This window comes from Tamandua tetradactyla, chromosome 4, assembly GCF_023851605.1.
Source record: "Tamandua tetradactyla isolate mTamTet1 chromosome 4, mTamTet1.pri, whole genome shotgun sequence".
Classification (NCBI taxonomy): domain Eukaryota; kingdom Metazoa; phylum Chordata; class Mammalia; order Pilosa; family Myrmecophagidae; genus Tamandua; species Tamandua tetradactyla.
The window spans coordinates 106027041-106047680 of NC_135330.1; the positions used below are offsets into that span (position 1 = coordinate 106027041).

At 44.2% G+C, this 20640-nt stretch overlaps 1 protein-coding gene and 1 pseudogene across 3 annotated transcripts in view; both read left to right on the forward strand.

Moving 5' to 3' along the window:
- LOC143681271 (cytoskeleton-associated protein 2-like) overlaps positions 1–1567 on the forward strand; it is a 50558-nt gene extending 48991 nt beyond the window's left edge. For both annotated transcript variants that reach the window (XM_077158162.1, XM_077158164.1), the window contains one exon: positions 908–1567. Coding sequence is in view for 1 of the 2 variants with exons in the window: in XM_077158164.1 (XP_077014279.1) it covers positions 908–962 (55 nt within the window). In the remaining variant the exon portion in view is untranslated. The remainder of the gene's footprint in view (positions 1–907) is intronic.
- Positions 1568–3241: 1674 nt separating this feature from the next.
- The window catches only part of LOC143681270 (mitochondrial ornithine transporter 1-like), a 31295-nt pseudogene continuing 13896 nt past the window's right edge, over positions 3242–20640 (forward strand). The window contains exons 1-4 of the transcript XR_013174502.1: positions 3242–4583; positions 5289–5411; positions 7608–7865; positions 19337–19474. The product of XR_013174502.1 is annotated as a mitochondrial ornithine transporter 1-like (transcript). The remainder of the gene's footprint in view (positions 4584–5288; positions 5412–7607; positions 7866–19336; positions 19475–20640) is intronic.

Here is a 20640-nt window from a genome sequence, read left to right on the forward strand (position 1 = left end):
ACATTTGTTTTAGTTTTTAATAATAGCCATCCTTGTGGGTATGAAGTGATATCTCATGGTTTTGGGAACTTTTTCATGACCTAATTGTTCATTTGTATATTTTCTTTGGAGAATTGTCTCTTCAGATCTTTTGCCCATTTTAAAAAATGGGCTGTTTGCCTTTTTGTGGTTGAGTTCTAGGAGTCCAGGTCTCTTTCTGATCTATAACAGGAGATTTGGGTCTGTACTTAATTAGGTTTTGTTTGGGCCACATTTTCCTAGTTTGCAAAAGTCACTGGACCATCTCTCTCTCTATCTCTGCAAGTAAAATCACTGCCCTCCCCTGATGTGGGACATGACCTCCAGGGGGTGTCTCTCTGGCAACATGGGAAATGACTCTCAGGAATGAGCCTGGTTCTGGCACTGTGGGATACACAGCTACTACAAGGGGGGGAAACAAATGTAAGAAAATAAGGTATCAATGGGTAAGAGATTTCAAATAGAGTTGAGAGGCTATTATTACCCTTATACAAGCTTTAGCTAGGTACTGCTAATTGCCATGGTATGCCAAGCTCCAACCAACAGTGTTCCTGAAAACCCTAAACAATACCCAGGGCTCTATCTGAGACTCCATAATAAAGTTACACTCACTATTAGTATTTTTCACAAACCTAAAACCTCCAAATGGCTCTTAGGCCAGATAAGTCCAGAAACTCAGAGGTAGCAGTCCCTCCAAGAACATTACCCAGTTGCATCCCCAACTCTATAATGCTGACACCCCTTTTCAACATGACGAGCTTAGAATGGTCATTGCCCAAATATCCCTAAATATTGGGGAAGGATCAAAGGAGGAGGAGTTGTTACAGAGAACACAGGAGTTAACAAATGAGTATGACTACTGAATCATTACATGGCTATTTCTTTTTAGTCTCCTGGGTCTCAGAGCAGCTAAGAAGGCAACACCTGAAATTGTGGAACCGTAACCCATACCATACTTTGAAATTTGCTCTATAAGTACTTGTTAATATGTACTTTGAAATTTATTGTTTTGTATATACATTGTATTTCACAATAAAAAATGTTAAAGAAAACGAAATCACTGGACCAGGTGATATTGAAAGACCCTTCATCCTCTGTGCCCTTTAACAGTCAGTTCTGCTCCTGGATTTGCTTCTGTCTGGTTATGGGACACATCATTTTAGGCAAGTTGTCCAAACTCACTGGCTTGTTTCTGCCATTAAATGACACCCCCGAAGCCTGGGTTCGAAAATTCTGATTCGGTGAAGAGAGAGTCATGTCCTGTCTGGATGAGGAACTGTTGAGATTTGACACATTATGGCATCTACTACACTTAGGAAAGTCTAATCAGTCCTGCACTCAGGTTAAGCATCAAACACAAAGCATATCAAATATTTAAATCATTGGCCCAAATTACATTGTGATAATCCAAAACCACATCCAAAAAAGGGCAAAAAGTTGCAAAACAAAATGACACCTTTTTAAAAACTTTTAAAATATTTTTATTTTTTATTGATATATATTATATATTCATACACCATGTAATTATTCAAAGTGTATAATCAGTGGTTCACAGTATCATCATATAGCATTTATCATCACAATTGACTTTTTTTCTTTTTGTGAAGAATGACATATATACAAAAAAGCAATAAATTTCAAAGCACATTGCAACGATTAGTCCTAGGGCAGATTTCAGAGTTTGGTATGGGCTACCATCACACAATTCAAATGCTCTAAGATACTGGAGATTGAAAGAAATATCAATATAATGATTTAGCAATCATCCTCATTTGTTAAACCCTAACTTCTCTGCACAACTCCACCATCACATTTGATCTTTCTCCCACTCTGTAAGGGTACTGACACAAGGTCTTAAAGAAGAAAACTGTAGAAAATGAGAAATGCAGGGAGGGAGGACTGAATCCAGCCTGTGCGTGCGGACAGAGACCGCTCCCACTGAGCAAGCCTTGTCAGCTTTAATCTTGGAAAACTAAAGGAAATAACAGTTACTCCTGGAATGCAAGAGTCCTTGAATACTTTCAGTCTTTTTAAAATGCCAGATAGAATTTATAATTCATTAGGAACTTAAAGATCAGAGGGGCCGACCCGGAGTTAACAGTTTTCACCAGTGGGGATGGATTTCCTGGGGGGTGGGGAGTGGGGCTGGCGGTGAGTAAAGGGTTAGGAAATGTTTTTTAACGGGAATACGCACATTTAGTTTTTCATGACTTTCGTGCTCAGTGAAAACCTAAGAGCAAGGTCTTGAGCCCCGAGTCCCAGCCCGGTTAACCCATCTAAAGACCTCACCCACTGAGGGTTTAACTGGAGCCTGCGCTGGGAGCCGGCCTTGGGGAAGCCAGAGCGAGCCCAGCCGCCCGGAGGCGCACGCAGCGCCCCCAACTCCGCGGCGGGGTACGGCTTGCGGGGCGCACTTCCGCTTCCCCGGCGGGCGGCGGGGGCCCCCGCGTCCCCGCCCCCGGCCGCAGGGCGCTCCTGGGCGGGGAGGGCGGGGCGGAGGGCGGCCCTCTGTGGACCTGTGGGCTGAGCGGCCTCCCGGGCCGGGGAGTCAAAGCCGAGCGGAGACGGCGGCGCCGAGCTGGACGCGGCCACTCTTGGCTCTCGGCGCGGCGGCCAAGGCGCCCGCGGGCCGGACGGGAGCCGGCTTGGCCGCAGCTCCCGGGCGGCGCGACCTTCCCAGGCATCCCGGGCGGCGGGCGGGGGGTGGGGGTGGGGGTGGAAGACGTTGGTCCCCGAGGCCCGCCCTGAACCGCAAGTGTCCTGAGACCCGCTGGCCCTCTAGCCGCGCGCGCGATCCCCCGCGGCTGCCGGCTGGGGCTCGTCGGAGCCCGCGGGATCCTGGGCTGGGAAACGCGGGTCTCCTTTGGCCCGAGTCCTGTCATCCGGCCTCTGGGCTCTGCGCCCGCTGCGCCCCACGCGGGGCAGGACGAGGCTCTTAGGAGAGGGAGACTCCTCCAGGCTGCCTGCCGGCGGGCCCCTGGGGCCACGGCACGAGCGTCCGGAGTTGGGAAGAGAAAGTTGACGGTGCTCCTGAAAGCTGTGTGCTGTGCGGGGGAAACTGAGGCCCTGGAGAAGCGCCTTGCCGGGCTGCCCTGGCGCTGAGCTGGTTCGCGTCGCTGCGCTTCCCTCGCCCAGCACCGGCCGCTCGGAGGGCGGCGGCCTCCCACCGCTCCCGCTTTGGATTCCAACTGGAAGTTTCCCGGAGCAGGTCGCGTTTCCCTGGTGGAAAAACGTGGTCTCTTCTGCTTCCCCCAGCCGAGAAATTAATTTTCCCAAAGAACGAGAAAGGCGTTGTTTCTGTCATTTCTGAAGCTAGACCCTGGTATAATTTGAATGAGGGGCAAAACGGTGCTTAAAAGATGCAGTTTTCTGTTAATACCCATCACTGTTCTCTCTTCTACTAGTTCTCTGAATAGTTATTTGTAGAATTTGATGTGTTTTAAGTTTGCCTTTCTTAAAGGGATTGAATTTGCATTGATGGTATAGTACAATCACATGTGCCATTATGCCTTTATTTCCTGCTAAGTTAAGGAAAGAAGTTTTGAAACGTAAAGAAATGAACGTGCTGAGGTTTTTTCCGAGAGTCCACACTTGATGTGCCTTATTTTGTGCCTCTCCTCCTCATTTGTCTCCCTTTACCCCCGAAATGCAGGAGTGTGTGATTTTTCTTTTGGGCGGGGTTGGAATATTTTCTGGAGGTAGGTTGTTTAGGAACAGACCTAAAAGATAGGACTTGTTTGAATTCTCTGTCTGCCACTCTTTTGTGGTGTGGCCTTGTGTGACCTTGGATAACTGCTTTTCCTCATCTGAAAAAGGAGGCTGGATTAGGATTCACATATCTTTCTCTAAGTGAGTGCTGGATGTCCATACTTGATTGCTTTAGTCCTTGGTTCTGCCTCTCCAAGCTGACCCCTAATGTAAAACTCGGTGTCTTGTACTTTTTACTTGCTGGATCAAGTGCTGTTGCTGGTTTAAACTTTTTTTTTTTTCATAGAGAGGGAGGATTCTTGGAATCTGGTTATTAAACAGACTTTTTGGTGGCTGAAATAATTTTCTGCTGGCATTTGGTATGACTTTGGACATTGGTGCTCAGCTTAGATCTGCCCCCCCTAGCCCACTTCCACAACGTGGTGAGCCTGGAACACTTTTATGAGGAACAGAAATTATCGCTTGCTAATCAGGGAGAAAGCAGCTGCATAATTAGAAAAACATACAGAATTGATTGCTGAATTGGTTATTGTACTCTCCTATGTTAATGAGTCACTTTTTCCTTAGTCAACATGTTTTAGATACCTGCCCCAGAAATAGTTGATTTTTGTCTTAACGTAGGAAAATAGAGTCTAGTTTTCCCAAACTTTCTAGGCTGGGAGAGAGAGGCCTGGTAATTTGAGCGTTTAGCAAGTGCCCCAGGAGATCCTGGCCAAGCAGATTTGGGACGCCGTGGACCAGATGTAGTTTCTCAAAGTGAAGACAGCAGCATGGGCAGCACCTGGGAGCTCGGGAGACCCGCTCAGGCGCCACAGGTGGCCTGAGAATGGGAATCTGCACTTTAACAAGATCCCCAGGTGATTTGTGTGCAAGTTTATGCTTGAGAAATACTAGACTAGTCTGCGGTGAGCTTAATTAGCATTCCATACTCCACGCCGGACCTTGTTCTGATTGCTTTACATGCGTGTTCATGATTCAGCGTCATCATAAGCCCATGCATTTGTTGGTGATTGCCTTCGTATAAAAAACCAGAATATTCTTGATGTTTGCCTGTACAGGTGAGAACCCCTAGCTTCTGGAGCCCTGCTGGTGGCGTAGCTTCTGACCCTGTGCCCTGCTGCCCGTGAGCCCCTTTCCACACGCACCCTTTGGTGGCTCCCTCTTAGGTGCCCTGCACAGCCTACTGTCTGAAGGGAGAATTTGCCCAGTGGGCTGGTTGTTCAGCTTAGGCCTCTGAAAAAAACTCATGCCGTATGGTGTGGCACATGTGTGGTTGGGGTTACTAATTTGGCGCTTGTTTCTAATGCTTTCAGAAAGGCTGGTTCAAGTGACACTCAGGCAAGGTTTTTGACATGGCTTTTGGCAGGGAGGTGGTGGGTAGGAGAAGAGGTGGTGGAGCTATCCTCCCCTTCATCATCTTGGGGCCCTTTTCCTCTGGAGCAGTGTGGAGGGGGCAGCTCTGCTCTCAGAAGAGCAGTGGCCAGTCATTTAGTCATTGGCAGCAGGCTGGGAGCAGGGACGCTGCAGAGAGCCTACTCACCGTGAACCCGTACTGCCCCCAGGGATATGAGGTGTCCACCATAAGCTCCAGAGTCTTCTTCCACGGAAACCTGCAGATGCGTGGGGGAACATGAAGTCCAATCCTGCTATCCAAGCTGCCATCGACCTCACAGCAGGGGCCGCAGGTAATGTCAGGGAAAACCCAGGCCTCTGTGTCGCTTAGTTGCCTGATCTGGTGAACACGGTGTGAAATTATTACCTTCATCACCCAAGAAATGATAGGTTATGACCCCAGCACGAGTCTGTTTAATGGAAGTGTAGTAGTTTGTTCAGGGCATGGCAGAAAGTAGAGCAGTAACTATTAATCTAAAACTAGATGAGTGGGGGGGGGGTGGCCGCTGGGACAGCTGGACATTTCAGCTCGGAGAAGAAGTGAGGTCACTAGTCCGCTGTCACAGGGCTGGGCTCTGTGGGCGACACGGGGGGCCAGTTCAAGTCTGGCTGTCTTCAGGGTCCTGGTAGTACAGAAATCACACCATGCCATGTCTCCAGGTAAATGCCCTTTACTGTTGTAGTACTGCCTGGGAAAGGAAGGAGGATGCTCTTCAGAAGTGTCTTTGGGAAATGAAACTGATTCTAGACCTTGTCTTGTCATCCAGAGCCTTGGGGCCAGGGCTCAAGGGCAGACAGCAGCTCCGCCCAGCACTGGCCTGCCGGGCTCAGAGGCCAGACAGTCTTAAGAAAGAAAGATCACCTTTAAAGTGGCAGGAGCCTCAACCGCAGGCAAAATGACAGCATTGGAAAGGCACGGGTGACAGTCTCATCCTTTGGATTCCTGTCCTACGTTGAGGACGGAGGAAGGCAGGAAAGCCCCCATTTCACCCATGAAAACCAGGGTCACCCCTCCTCTCCCTCCCCTCCACCCTAATACTTACGCTGGGTGCAGCCACCCAGAGGTGGAGCGGTCAGCCTGCTGTTTCCCGACCTCCTCTTATCCCAGGGGACCTCCTGGGTCAGCAGATCAACTGCCCCACCCCTCATCCTATCATTCACTTGATTTTTAAAAAGAAACCGTTGTTGAAGAACAAAGTATTTCTCCATGAGGCAAAGGTCTGCCAAGGTAAGATAATGAGGCAGGGCGAGGACTGACAAGCTGTGCCTGGCAACGAGCACAGCCTCCAGGTGGGGGGGGGGGCCCGGGGCAGCCCCCCACTCCCTGCATGCCTCCCCCTCCCTCACACCCTGACAGACCCTGAGAAGTTGCCAACATGTGACCTGTACTTTTGGCATCTTCACTTTGAAATAATTGTGTATCATGTCAAAGTCATGAAATTGTATTTCCTGAGTATTGTATCATCTCACTTTTGGGGAGAGGATAAGTCTCCCCTTAAATTTTGGTGACTCTGATAACCTCATTTAAACAGTTATTGTGTTTCCTGATGCAGACAGGAAAGGGCTGAGGTACGACAGTCAAGTGTCACCCAGAGCTGGTTCTTGAAGTGCCGACTCCCCCAGGGTCCAGGGGTGTCATCGGCTTGGTGGGGTTCATTCCTTTCCTACAATTCAAGATTTTTATTGACGTGAATGCAGTTTAGATTTTGCTGCACTTACTTACTCTCGTTGTATAAAATCATATAGATGTAGAATTCAGAGGAAGCAAAGGCAGATTTCAGTCTGTCCCTTGTCTAAGCACAAATCACTAATTGGTTGGAGGCCAAATTAGTTTTTTTTCAGAGGGTCAAATATTTAGCTCTTGGGGATTAATTAGCCAGGCTCCTTGTTTTTCTTCATCTGTTATTTTTCGGTACTGCGGGCATTTTGCTTAGGCAGAGAAGAATGATTAGCTCTTTGCAGCCTTTCCTCTTCCCTTTTTATGTGGCCTGTGTCACAAAAACGATAAGGACTATTTATTAGCCTGTCATAGGCATCGTGCTAAGCCCTTCCAGGCCATCTTATTTAACCCTCACATCAACCCTCTAAGGTGTGCACGAGAATCGGAAGTCACGGCACTTGTCTGGGGTCTCACAGTCGCCTGCAGACCCAGGCCTCTGCCCCCATTGCTGACCCCAACCACGGCAGACCTGTGCTTCCCTGGAACTATGTAGCGTGTCTGCCTCCCCTACTGAGCGTGAGCGCCTCGGGGCTGGGGTTGGGTGCTTAGCATGAAGGAGCCTGCCATGAGTCATTTACTGCCCTCCCCTAGATTTGGGGGGGCGGGGGGAAAGGGGTCAAACCAAGGCAGAGGCAAGCCCTTGGGCGGGCTGCCCCTCCTCATTTCCGTGGCTCATGGAGGCTGTGCCCAGAAACAAAGGCTTGTCTCTGGCTGTCCTGGGGAGGGTTGGGGTGGCTTCAGGTCGTGTGCTCTGTTGTCCTGGTGGCAGGGGGCACGGCATGCGTGCTGACTGGGCAGCCCTTCGACACGATGAAAGTGAAGATGCAGACATTTCCCGACCTGTACCGGGGGCTCACCACTGCTGCCTCAAGACCTACTCCCAGGTGGGCTTCCGGGGCTTCTACAAGGGAACCAGCCCCGCTCTCATCGCCAACATCGCTGAGAACTCCGTCCTCTTCATGTGCTACGGCTTCTGCCAGCAGGTGGTGAGGAAGGCAGCCGGGTTGGACAGGCAGGCAAAGCTGAGGTGAGTCGAGAACACCCGCACGTGTTGGTTTGGGAAAAGAAGGTGTGCAGTGTCTTAGTTTGTCCGGGCAGCTGCGACCGAGTACCACCCGGTGGGTCTGGCTTCAAGGAAGGGAATTTCTTCTCTCTCTGAGGTTTTGGGGGCTTGAAGGCCAATTTTTTTCAAGGCTCCTTGCTGGCATGCTGCAGTCCTTGGGGTTCCTTGGGTTGGACCTTTGCCTCTGTCCTGCGCCTGTCCTTTGGCTTCTCCTCCTCTCAGGCCTGTCTGCGCACACAGGCATGCCCTGGAGATATCATGGGTTCGATTCCAGACCCCTGTGATAAAGTGAGTCCCACGAGGTTTTTGGTTTCCCAGTGCATTTAACAGTTACGTTTACCCTGTACTATATCTACTGCATGTGCGATAGCATTATGTCTAAAAAGCAATGTGCATACCTTAGTTAGAATGTGACACGGAGACTCAAAATGAGCCTCCTCTAAAAAGGGTCTTCTAAGATTGTCTTCATCAGGTGAGTTCACACCTTAACTAATACCATGTTCAAAGGTTCTGTTCACAAATGGGTCTTTTGTGTGGAGGATAGGATTCAGTCCCCGACATCATGCTGTTAGTGATACCTTATGAGGACGATCGTTTTCTTTCTTTCTTTTTTTTTTTTTTTTAATATTTTTATTGTAAACAACAACAGACATATAAACATTCTTGACATATAAACATTCTTGACATGGTTACCATCAGTGGCTCACAATATTGTCACATAGTTGTGTATTCATCACCATGATCATTTTTTTGAACATTTGCATCTCTCCAGCAAAAGAAAGAAAAAGAAAAAACTCACATGTGCCATACCCCTTGCCATTCCCTTTCATTGACCACTAATATTTCAACCTACTCAATTTATTTTAACCTGTTATTTATTTTTTTATCCATATTTTTTACTCATCTGTCCATGCCGTAGATAAAAAGAGCATCAGACACAAGGTTTTCACAATCACACAGTCACATTGTGAAAGCTATATCATTATACTGTCATGTTCTAGAAACATGGCTACTGGAACACAGTGCTACAGTTTCAGGTACTTCCCTATAGCCACTTTAATACACCGTAAACTAAAACGGGGGTATCTATAAAATGTGTAAGAATAACCTCCGGGATAGCCTCTTTTTTTTTTTTTTTTATTGCTTTTTTTTTTTTATTAATTAAAAAAAGAATTAACAAAACAATTAGAAATCATTCCAATCTACATGTACAATCAGTAATTCTTAATAACATCACATAGTTGCATATTCATCATTTCTTAGTACATTTGCATCAATTTAGAAAAAGAAATAAAAAGACAACAGAATAAGAATTAAAACAATAATAGAAAGAAAAAAACAAAAAAAACAAAAACAAAAAACCTATACCTCACATGCAGCTTCATTCAGTGTTTTAACATAATTGCATTACAATTGGGTAGTATTGTGCTGTCCATTTCTGAGTTTTTATATCCAGTCCCGTTGTACAGTCTGTATCCCTTCATCTCCAATTATCCCTTCTCTTTTTTTTTTTTTTTAATTAACGGAAAAAAAGAAATTAACCCAACATTTAGAGATCATACCATTCTACACATGCAATCATTAATTCTTAACATCATCACATAGATGCATGATCATCATTTCTTAGTACATTTGCATTGGTTTAGAAGAACTAGCAACATAACCGAAAAAGATATAGAATGTTAATATAGAAAAAAAAATAAAAGTAATAATAGTAAAATCAAAACAAAACAAAACAAAACAAAACAAAAACCTATAGCTCAGATGCAGCTTCATTCAGTGTTTTAACATGATTACTTTACAATTAGGTATTATTGTGCTGTCCATTTTTGAGTTTTTGTATCTAGTCCTGTTGCACAGTCTGTATCCCTTCAGCTTCAATTACCCATTGTCTTACCCTGTTTCTAACTCCTGCTGAACTCTGTTACCAATGACATATTTCAAGTTTATTCTCGAATGTCCGTTCACATCAGTGGGACCATACAGTATTTGTCCTTTAGTTTTTGGCTGGATTCACTCAGCATAATATTCTCTAGGTCCATCCATGTTATTACATGGTTCATAAGTTTATCTTGTCTTAAAGCTGCATAATATTCCATCGTATGTATATACCACAGTTTGTTTAGCCACTCTTCTGTTGATGGACATTTTGGCTGTTTCCATCTCTTTGCAATTGTAAATAATGCTGCTATAAACATTGGTGTGCAAATGTCCGTTTGTGTCTTTGCCCTTAAGTCCTTTGAGTAGATACCTAGCAATGGTATTGCTGGGTCGTATGGCAATTCTATATTCAGCTTTTTGAGGAACCGCCAAACTGCCTTCCACAGTGGTTGCACCCTTTGACATTCCCACCAACAGTGGATAAGTGTGCCTCTTTCTCCGCATCCTCTCCAGCACTTGTCATTTTCTGTTTTGTTGATAATGGCCATTCTGGTGGGTGTGAGATGATATCTCATTGTGGTTTTGATTTGCATTTCTCTAATGGCCAGGGACATTGAGCATCTCTTCATGTGCCTCTTGGCCATCTGTATTTCCTCTTCTGAGAGGTGTCTGTTCAAGTCTTTTTCCCATTTTGTAATTGGGTTGGCTGTCTTTTTGTTGTTGAGATGAACAATCTCTTTATAAATTCTGGATACTAGACCTTTATCTGATATATCATTTCCAAATATTGTCTCCCATTGTGAAGGCTGTCTTTCTACTTTCGTGATGAAGTTCTTTGATGCACAAAAGTGTTTAATTTTGAGGAGTTCCCATTTGTTTATTTCCATCTTCAGTGCTCTTGCTTTAGGTTTAAGGTCCATAAAACCGCCTCCAGTTGTAAGATCCATAAGATATCTCCCAACATTTTCCTCTAACTGTTTTATGGTCTTAGACCTAATGTTTAGATCTTTGATCCATTTTGAGTTAACTTTTGTATAGGGTGTGAGAGATGGGTCTTCTTTCATTCTTTTGCATATGGATATCCAGTTCTCTAGGCACCATTTATTGAAGAGACTGCTCTGTCCCAGGTGAGTTGGCTTGACTGCCTTATCAAAGATCAAATGTCCATAGATGAGAGGGTCTATATCTGAGCACTCTATTCGATTCCATTGGTCGATATATCTATCTTTATGCCAATACCATGCTGTTTTGACCACTGTGGCTTCATAATATGCCTTAAAGTCAGGCAGCGCGAGTCCTCCAGCTTCGTTTTTCTTCCTCAAGATGTTTTTAGCAATTCGGGGCACCCTGCCCTTCCAGATAAATTTGCTTATTGGTTTTTCTATTTCTGAAAAATAAGTTGTTGGGATTTTGATTGGTATTGCATTGAATCTGTAAATCAATTTAGGTAGAATTGACATCTTAACTATATTTAGTCTTCCAATCCATGAACACGGTATGCCCTTCCATCTATTTAGGTCTTCTGTGATTTCTTTTAGCAGTTTTTTGTAGTTTTCTTTATATAGGTTTTTTGTCTCTTTAGTTAAATTTATTCCTAGGTATTTTATTCTTTTAGTTGCAATTGTAAATGGGATTCGTTTCTTGATTTCCCCCTCAGCTTGTTCATTACTAGTGTATAGAAATGCTACAGATTTTTGAATGTTGATCTTGTAACCTGCTACTTTGCTGTACTCATTTATTAGCTCTAGTAGTTTTGTTGTGGATTTTTCTGGGTTTTTGACGTATAGTATCATATCGTCTGCAAACAGTGATAGTTTTACTTCTTCCTTTCCAATTTTGATGCCTTGTATTTCTTTTTCTTGTCTAATTGCTCTGGCTAGAACCTCCAACACAATGTTGAATAATAGTGGTGATAGTGGACATCCTTGTCTTGTTCCTGATCTTAGGGGGAAAGTTTTCAATTTTTCCCCATTGAGGATGATATTAGCTGTGGGTTTTTCATATATTCCCTCTATCATTTTAAGGAAGTTCCCTTGTATTCCTATCTTTTGAAGTGTTTTCAACAGGAAAGGATGTTGAATCTTGTCGAATGCCTTCTCTGCATCAATTGAGATGATCATGTGATTTTTCTGCTTTGATTTGTTGATATGGTGTATTACATTAATTGATTTTCTTATGTTGAACCATCCTTGCATACCTGGGATGAATCCTACTTGGTCATGATGTATAATTCTTTTAATGTGTTGTTGGATACGATTTGCTAGAATTTTATTGAGGATTTTTGCATCTGTATTCATTAGAGAGATTGGTCTGTAGTTTTCTTTTTTTGTAATATCTTTGCCTGGTTTTGGTATGAGGGTGATGTTGGCTTCATAGAATGAATTAGGTAGTTTTCCCTCCACTTCGATTTTTTTGAAGAGTTTGAAGAGAATTGGTACTAATTCTTTCTGGAATGTTTGGTAGAATTCACATGTGAAGCCATCTGGTCCTGGACTTTTCTTTTTAGGAAGCTTTTGAATGACTAATTCAATTTCTTTACTTGTGATTGGTTTGTTGAGGTCATCTATGTCTTCTTGAGTCAAAGTTGGTTGTTCATGTCTTTCCAGGAACCCGTCCATTTCCTCTAAATTGTTGTATTTGTTAGCGTAAAGTTGTTCATAGTATCCTGTTATTACCTCCTTTATTTCTGTGAGGTCAGTAGTTATGTCTCCTCTTCCATTTCTGATCTTATTTATTTGCATCCTCTCTCTTCTTCTTTTTGTCAATCTTGCTAAGGGCCCATCAATCTTATTGATTTTCTCATAGAACCAACTTCTGGCCTTATTGATTTTCTCTATTGTTTTCATGTTTTCAAGTTCATTTATTTGTGCTCTAATCTTTGTTATTTCTTTCCTTTTGCTTGCTTTGGGGTTAGCTTGCTGTTCTTTCTCCAGTTTTCCAAATGGATAGTTAATTCCTGAATTTTTGCCTTTTCTTCTTTTCTGATATAGGCATTTAGAGCAATAAATTTCCCTCTTAGCACTGCCTTTGCTGCGTCCCATAAGTTTTGATATGTTGTGTTTTCATTTTCATTCGCCTCGAGGTATTTGCTAATTTCTCTTGCAATTTCTTCTTTGACCCAGTCGTTGTTTAGGAGTGTGTTGTTGAGCCTCCACGTATTTGTGAATTTTCTGGCACTCTGCCTATTATTGATTTCCAACATCATTCCTTTATGGTCCGAGAAAGTGTTGTGTAAGATTTCAATCTTTTTAAATTTGTTAAGACTTGCTTTGTGACCCAGCATATGGTCTATCTTTGAGAATGATCCATGAGCACTTGAGAAAAAGGTGTATCCTGCTGTTGTGGGATGTAATGTCCTATAAATGTCTATTAAGTCTAGTTCATTTATAGTAATATTCAGATTCTCTATTTCTTTGTTGATCCTCTGTCTAGATGTTCTGTCCCTTGATGAGAGTGGTGAGTTGAAGTCTCCAACTATTATGGTATATGAGTCTATTTCCCTTTTCAGTGTTTGCAGTATATTCCTCACGTATTTTGGGGCATTCTGATTCGGTGCGTAAATATTTATGATTGTTATGTCTTCTTGTTTAATTGTTCCTTTTATTAGTATATAGTGTCCTTCTTTGTCTCTTTTAACTGTTTTACATTTGAAGTCTAATTTGTTGGATATTAGTATAGACACTCCTGCTCTTTTCTGGTTGTTATTTGCATGAAATATCTTTTCCCAACCTTTCACTTTCAACCTATGTTTATCTTTGGGTCTAAGATGTGTTTCCTGTAGACAGCATATCGAAGGATCCTGTTTTTTAATCCATTCTGCCAATCTATGTCTTTTGATTGGGGAATTCAGTCCATTGACATTTAGTGTTATTACTGTTTGGATAATATTTTCCTCTACCATTTTGCCTTTTGTATTATATATATCATATCTGATTTTCCTTCTTTCTACACTCTTTTCCATATCTCTCTCTTCTGTCTTTTTGTATCTGACTCTAGTGCTCCCTTTAGTATTTCTTGCAGAGCTGGTCTCTTGGTCACAAATTCTTTCAGTGACTTTTTGTCTGAGAATGTTTTAATTTCTCCCTCATTTTTGAAGGATAATTTTGCTGGATATAGGAGTCTTGGTTGGCAGTTTTTCTCTTTTAGTATTTTAAATATATCATCCCACTGTCTTCTAGCTTCCATGGTTTCTGCTGAGAAATCTACACAAAGTCTTATTGGGTTTCCCTTGTACGTAATGGATTGTTTTTCTCTTGCTGCTTTCAAGATCTTCTCTTTCTCTTTGACCTCTGACATTCTAACTAGTAAGTGTCTTGGAGAACGCCTATTTGGGTCTAATCTCTTTGGGGTGCGCTGCACTTCTTGGATCTGTAATTTTAGGTCTTTCATAAGAGTTGGGAAATTTTCAGTGATAATTTCTTCCATTAGTTTTTCTCCTCCTTTTCCCTTCTCTTCTCCTTCTGGGACACCCACAACACGTATATTTGTGCGGTTCATATTGTCCTTGAGTTCCCTGATACCCTGTTCAAATTTTTCCATTCTTTTCCCTATAGTTTCTGTTTCTTTTTGGAATTCAGATGTTCCATCCTCCAAATCACTAATTCTATCTTCTGTCTCTTTAAATCTATCATTGTAGCTATCCATTATTTTTTCTATGTTTGCTACTTTATCCTTCACTTCCATAAGTTCTGCGATTTGTTTTTTCAGTTTTTCTATTTCTTCTTTATGTTCAGCCCATGTCCTCTTCATGTCCTCCCTCAATTTATCGATTTCATTTTTGAAGAGGTTTTCCATTTCTGTTCGTATATTCAGCATTAGTTGTCTCAGCTCTTGTGTCTCATTTGAGCTATTGGTTTGTTCCTTTGACTGAGCCATATTCTCAATCTTTTGAGTGTGGACAGTTATCTTCTGCTGCTGGCGTCTGGGCATTTATTCAGATTTCTCTTGGTGTTGGACCCAGCAAGGTTGTAATATTTTTCTGTGAAATCTCTGGGTTCTGTTTTTCTTATCCTGCCCAGTAGGTGGCGCTCGTGGCACACGTTTGTCTGCGGGTCCCACCAGTAAAAGGTGCTGTGGGACCTTAAACTTTGGAAAACTCTCGCCGTCCTGGGGGTTTGCTAGCCGAAGCGGCTTGAGCCGGCCCGGGGTCCGAACGCAGGGAGGATTGCTGGTCGCCGCAGCCAGGGAAAGAGCCCGTCCGAATTTCCTAGTCGGGATAGCCTCTTGACTCTGTTCAGAATCTCTCAGCCACTGACCACTTTATTTTGTCTCATTTCTCTCTTCCCCCTTTTGGTTGAGAAGGTTTTCTCAATCCCTTGATGCTGAGTCCCAGATCATTTTCTGTTTAAAGATAAGTGTGCTCTCTATGATTACGAAATCATGCACTGAGAACGTATTAATCTTGGAAAACACATGCATTCCACAAAAGGAAAACCGTTCATAATTCACCACTGCAAGTGAACTGTGTGACAGTTTTGATATTCTTAGGAGAATGCTTTCCCGGTGTCCTCAGGGGTCTGCCCGTTGTGGGCAGAAGTGCTGGACAGAGTCATAGCTTGAGACCCAGAGTTTGAGTTCCACGAACATTATCTGCACGCAGAGTATTGGGTAAGTTGTCTGAGCCACGTGAGTGTGAGGAGAAAGGGTCAGCAGCATCTGAGGAGATGCAGGTTTGACACTGTATCTTTGGCTGAGTCTGCCCCAAGCATCAGACTTCGTCTAACTTGGGCCTCCTTAGGTACATATTACTCTGAGATGAAGAATTCAGAAACCGCTGGTATGCTGTTTGTTTATCCCTCCTTCGGGCATTTGTTTGTTTATTTATTTATTTTTGAACATTGATTTATTTTTGAATCATTTAAAATGATCACATCTGCTCCATGGCTGCAGAGATCAGCCTTGCCAGTGGTTTTGGTAGGAATACGAAATCCTCTTGCAGCTACTGGTTCTGCAGGATGAAAAGCGGTTCCTTTTGTACAGAAATGTTCTCCCAGAATGCCCAGAGATCTAAAGTTATGGCCGCTTCTAGGCAGGGATTCTGTCATGATGGATGATAATGAAGCTTGTAGTTCATAGGCATGGGGCTGGGTGAGGTCAGCCAGGGCAAATGTGCGGGTAGAGGAGAGGGCTTGGGTGCTAGGGGCTAGCACCCCCCCCCGGCACACAGAGATCAGGAGGAAGGGAAGTAAAGACGCACGCAGGGACCAGCCACTTGGCATCCCACAGTGGAGACCAAACAGAAGCAGAGCTGGAGACAGCTGTCATTTTCTGCCGGCTTGCAGGAGCGACTGTCTTTTGCTTACATCATCCTCAGAGAAGGAGGACATAGGTGAGAAGGTGGGAGATGATGAGATGCTGGAGACAAAGTCGTTTCCTCCCCTCTGAGCAGAGCAGTGACTTCTGCCTGCCCTCCCCTCTCTTGGCTCTGTAAGGCTGTGAATGGAATGGAGAAAAGTAAGAGTATACGCTTGTCTCGGGGGAACAGTGTTATACCTTCAGCTACATTTCCCAACACTGTCTTCAGATCACCAAACTGGTGTCCCTGCCAAAGGGTTGGCAGCTCTTCATTGTAGGGGCCAAGTGTTAAAACAAGACTTGCAGAATTTGTTGGGAGCAGCTGGCCTCAGGATGGCCGCAGTAAACTGTGGAGATTGTTATGTAGAGCAGTCTGGGAGGAAGAGAATGTTTACCCCAAATGGTTATGTTAAGTATGAAGGAAGAGAGCACTGAAAAATAAGCTCTCTGTTCTTTCAAGAAATACATGCATGCCTTTTGTCACCCTGCAGTATTTAAGGTAGGCTCTGGATAAGAATAAAGTTGTCTGAAGTCTGTCTGAAGTAAACTCAAGCTTCAGACCCCCTGAGCCTGTCTGTGTCTGTCTTTCTTTCTCTCCTTCTTCCTTTCTTTCTTTCTTTTCATTCCTTAATATCCTTCGAGCTCTGTTTCAATAGGAAGCAACACTTCATGGCGTGCCTCTCCTGAGAATCACTCTGTATACATTTCATTTATTTTATTTAGTGCACATGCTCTTTAGGTTGTTAAAGGCACTCAGAAGTCCTGCAGTAAAGAAACCATCCTGCTTACCTTTGTCTAAGAGAGTGCTCTCATCTCTTGAGTATGGGGACTTGTTTTTCATGCTGCAGGACAGTTATTGCTGGTTACCTGCTTGGTGAAATGCTGCCTCGGTGTTCACAAAGCTCTGACGTGTATGTATGAACTTTGTATGTATGTATGTCATGTCTTCAAGCCCTCACCGTGTCCCGTGAGGTGAGCAGAGCAGGTGATGCTAACTAACTCTGTTTCACGCATGGGGAAACTGAGGCTCAGATACCTACATGCTCCAGGTCACCTGGGGAACAAGTGAGAGCCCTGGGAGCCAAATCCATGTCTTTTGATCCCCTGCCTTATATTCTTTCCATCAAACCACAGTTGAGGGTCTGGAAACTTTTTTGTAGGGGTCAGATCCAGATGAAAGATTAAGCAGGAGTGGTGAAAGGAAAGAACTGCTGTGAGGCTCTGGTGAACTTCTGCAATAATATTGTAAATATTTGTCTGCTCCTGTTTCAGACGTTCTCCAGGGTTTGGCCTTTGGCTGTTCAACGTTTTAGAAAGCAGGAGCATATGGGTGCGTTGGTCAAATGGGTGACAAACAGCTGATTCTTACAAAATCCCGCCCTATGCCTATCGCTGTTTGGATTCCAGTTCTAAGCATTTGTGCTCAGGCAGAACTTGGGGCCCACATGCCTAGTTAGCACACTGGTAGATGAGCTATTAGAAAATCAAAGTCCACAGCGGATCTGATTTGGCCTCACTGTTGCATGGAAATAGCTTTGCTTGGAGTTCATTCAGATGCCCTAGCCAGTCCCCAGAGTGTCTTAGGGCTAATGGACATCTATATTTTATGGACTGCCAACTTCCTTCCAGCAAACTCTGCAAACGCTGCTTAATGACCCCATTGACTGTTGCCTATTAGCAGGGCTGATGGAGAAACCCCAAGGGAAACCTAGCCTGGATTTGCAGGCTGGCCAGAAGATGTTGAAAATTAGGCCAAGCTTTGGTTTTAACAAACGAGCTAAATAGCAGTGAAGTGGAGAGGAAGGGGTGGACTGAATGGCATAGGACAGAATTTCTAAGAGCTGCAAGGCATTGTAAATACACTTGCCGCTCTGGCTCTCTACGTTAGTCTTATGGCTACTTCTCTAAAATCCAAGGGAAGACTTCAGGCAAGGTCTTGTTCCTGAAAGGAAACCTCACTCCAAGCCAACTGTTCTGAGAGGGTTGGGTGCGAGAAGCTGCTGGGCACCAGAGACCTGCCTTCTCTCCCTCGGTGGATGAGGCTAGACCATGGAGGCATGGGACAGCGGGGACAGGGTTGGAAGTGGCCCAGATTTGGTGTTAGTTTTAGCACGGAGGTAACTTTGAGATCATTGAAGGGGTAGGGCTGCCATTCACACTTTTGCTCATAGTTGGAGAAAATTGTTCCAGGGTCCTCTAGTCAGCGTCTTCCCACGTTCAGCATGGAAGTCTGTGAGGATGTCCCTGGTTGTCACAGTAGAGTGGGATTGGTGTGGACGGGGCTGATTGTCCCACTGTGAGCCCCCCAGTCCTTCCTGCACAGCAAGGAATCACCCCCTCCCCTCTTCGCAATAATCGCAATAACGCCAGTAGTTTGGCAAGGGATTTCCTTTTCTAATGCCCTTGAGCCCTCAAAGAAACCTTCCTGGCAATTTATTTCCCCTCATATTCTTTACTCCAGTTGGATTCCAGTGTTTAAGCCTCGCTGTTGTGTCGGATATTGCCATGAGAGACTGGGGGACGCTGCCAGTTTTGTGTTTGTGTCATTTATCCCTCTGTTTAGTTTGGATTTCCACGTTAGCCATTTTACTTAGAGCATTGAGTTCCTGATGTGTGCTGGCCTCACCCTCTCCCATCCATACCTCTGACCCTCCTCCTGCCTCCTGTCTTACTGAGGCTGAGGAGGCTGTCGGGAAATCTGTTTGTCGTGTAGCAACTTTTTGGTTAAACATTTATCCTTGGTCTCGTCCTGGTTGCTCCAAGTTGTGTTTGGGGCCTGTAGAAACAGCTTCAGGAGCCAATGATATATAAAGCTTAGAGGCAAATACACCTAAGTATGTTAAGTACTTGTTTTGGGGTGGTGGGGCTGTGAGTACTTTCTCCCCCTTTTCTTTTGTGCTTCTTTGTTTTTTTGTTTTTTTTTTTTGTATACTACTGTGTTTAGTAAAAAGAGTGTAGATCTTGCAGCAGCCAGAGCAGTCTGCATTTGAATCATAGCACTTCCTCTTACTGTGTCTTAGGCACATAGTGTCACTTTCCCCACAGGAGAATTAGGATACTTCTGTCTGCCTCACAGAGTCACAGGATATTAGATGGAAGAGCAAGTGTGCACCAGTGCCTGGTGTGTGGTGGGTGCCCAGGAAGTGTTTCCCTCCTTTTCTCCTTACTCTTTTTGTCTTCCGCATGCTTTCTGCGTGGCGGGTGCCGACTGCGTGACTGGCTGACGGGGAGTTGGGCTTTTTTGCATGTGTCCCTTGCAGCGACCTGCAGAATGCCACCGCCGGCTCCTTCGCCTCGGCCTTTGCCGCACTGGTACTCTGCCCGACTGAGCTCGTGAAGTGCCGCCTGCAGACCATGTACGAGATGGAGGCTTCGGGGAAGATCTCCAGGAGCCACAAGTAAGCACGCTCAGGCACAGATGTTTACGTCGCAGTGTGTATTAGGCCTTGGTATATTCTTTTCAATTTTCCATTATATGAAAATTAAGCGGCATATACGGACGGCGATTTCTCACCAAATATTGTTTCTCAGAAGGCAGTTTTCTAAGAGGACCGTATGTGGTGGTTGCTCTCACAACCACTTCGAATGCCTCAGGCGAATCTTTGCGGCCCCAAAAGTGGAGAAGCCAGCAGCTTCTACCCATCTTGCCCCTGGGTGATCAGGCCTGGTCCCTGACTCTTGTAAACATAGCTACTCCCCAGTGATCAAACTACTCTCTAACTCAGTCTTGGAACCGGATTCTGGCTACCCTGTGGGACATGTATGTGTCGAACCCAGTGTACTGTATTTGATCACTGAAAAGCAATTTATTACCCTTATTAATCTCAAACTTGCTTTTTTACCTTGACTTTGGGTGTGTTCTGGTCTTGGGTATCGCTATGGTTAACTGAAAGCCTTTTGAATCTGGGGGGTGGGGGGGGACCAGTAGATAACTGAATGATTCCTGGAGGTATCAGTCTGCATTCAGCGAGTGTTTGTCATAGTGACCTATTTTGTACACCCTGGAGATTTCATTAATACCAACTTGAATCTCGCATTCATAGCCTAGAAGTCCAAAAGTTAAATTTATACAACTTTTTACTGATATATATATAGTAACGTGAATATAGACAAATCATAAGTTTGCAGCTTTGTAAATATTTGAAGATAAACATCCCTATGTAATCTAATTCTTAGATTAAAAAATAGAACATAAATGGCACCCAGAAAGTTCCCTCATGCCCCTTCCAATTTTAAAATTATTATTTTAAAAAAATAATAATTATTTTTGGATAATTTTGGATAATTTGGATAAAAATCCAAAGGGCTGAGGCATATTGACAGCTTGCAAGAAGGTAGGATATACCAAGTCTGACTTTGCGTTTTAGGCACGGTTGTGCCCCACCCAGGGCTTTCTGATAGCCTTGGGGTTAAAACTTGGACCTGACTGATGGTGCTGAGTGGGATTACTTTGCTGGATTCCACATTATACGATGGAAGCTGTGTTGTAAGAAGCACCTGGCAGACAGATAAAGCCTAGGGAGCCTCTGAGGTCCTCAGAAGGAAGATGATCATGAAAGCATGT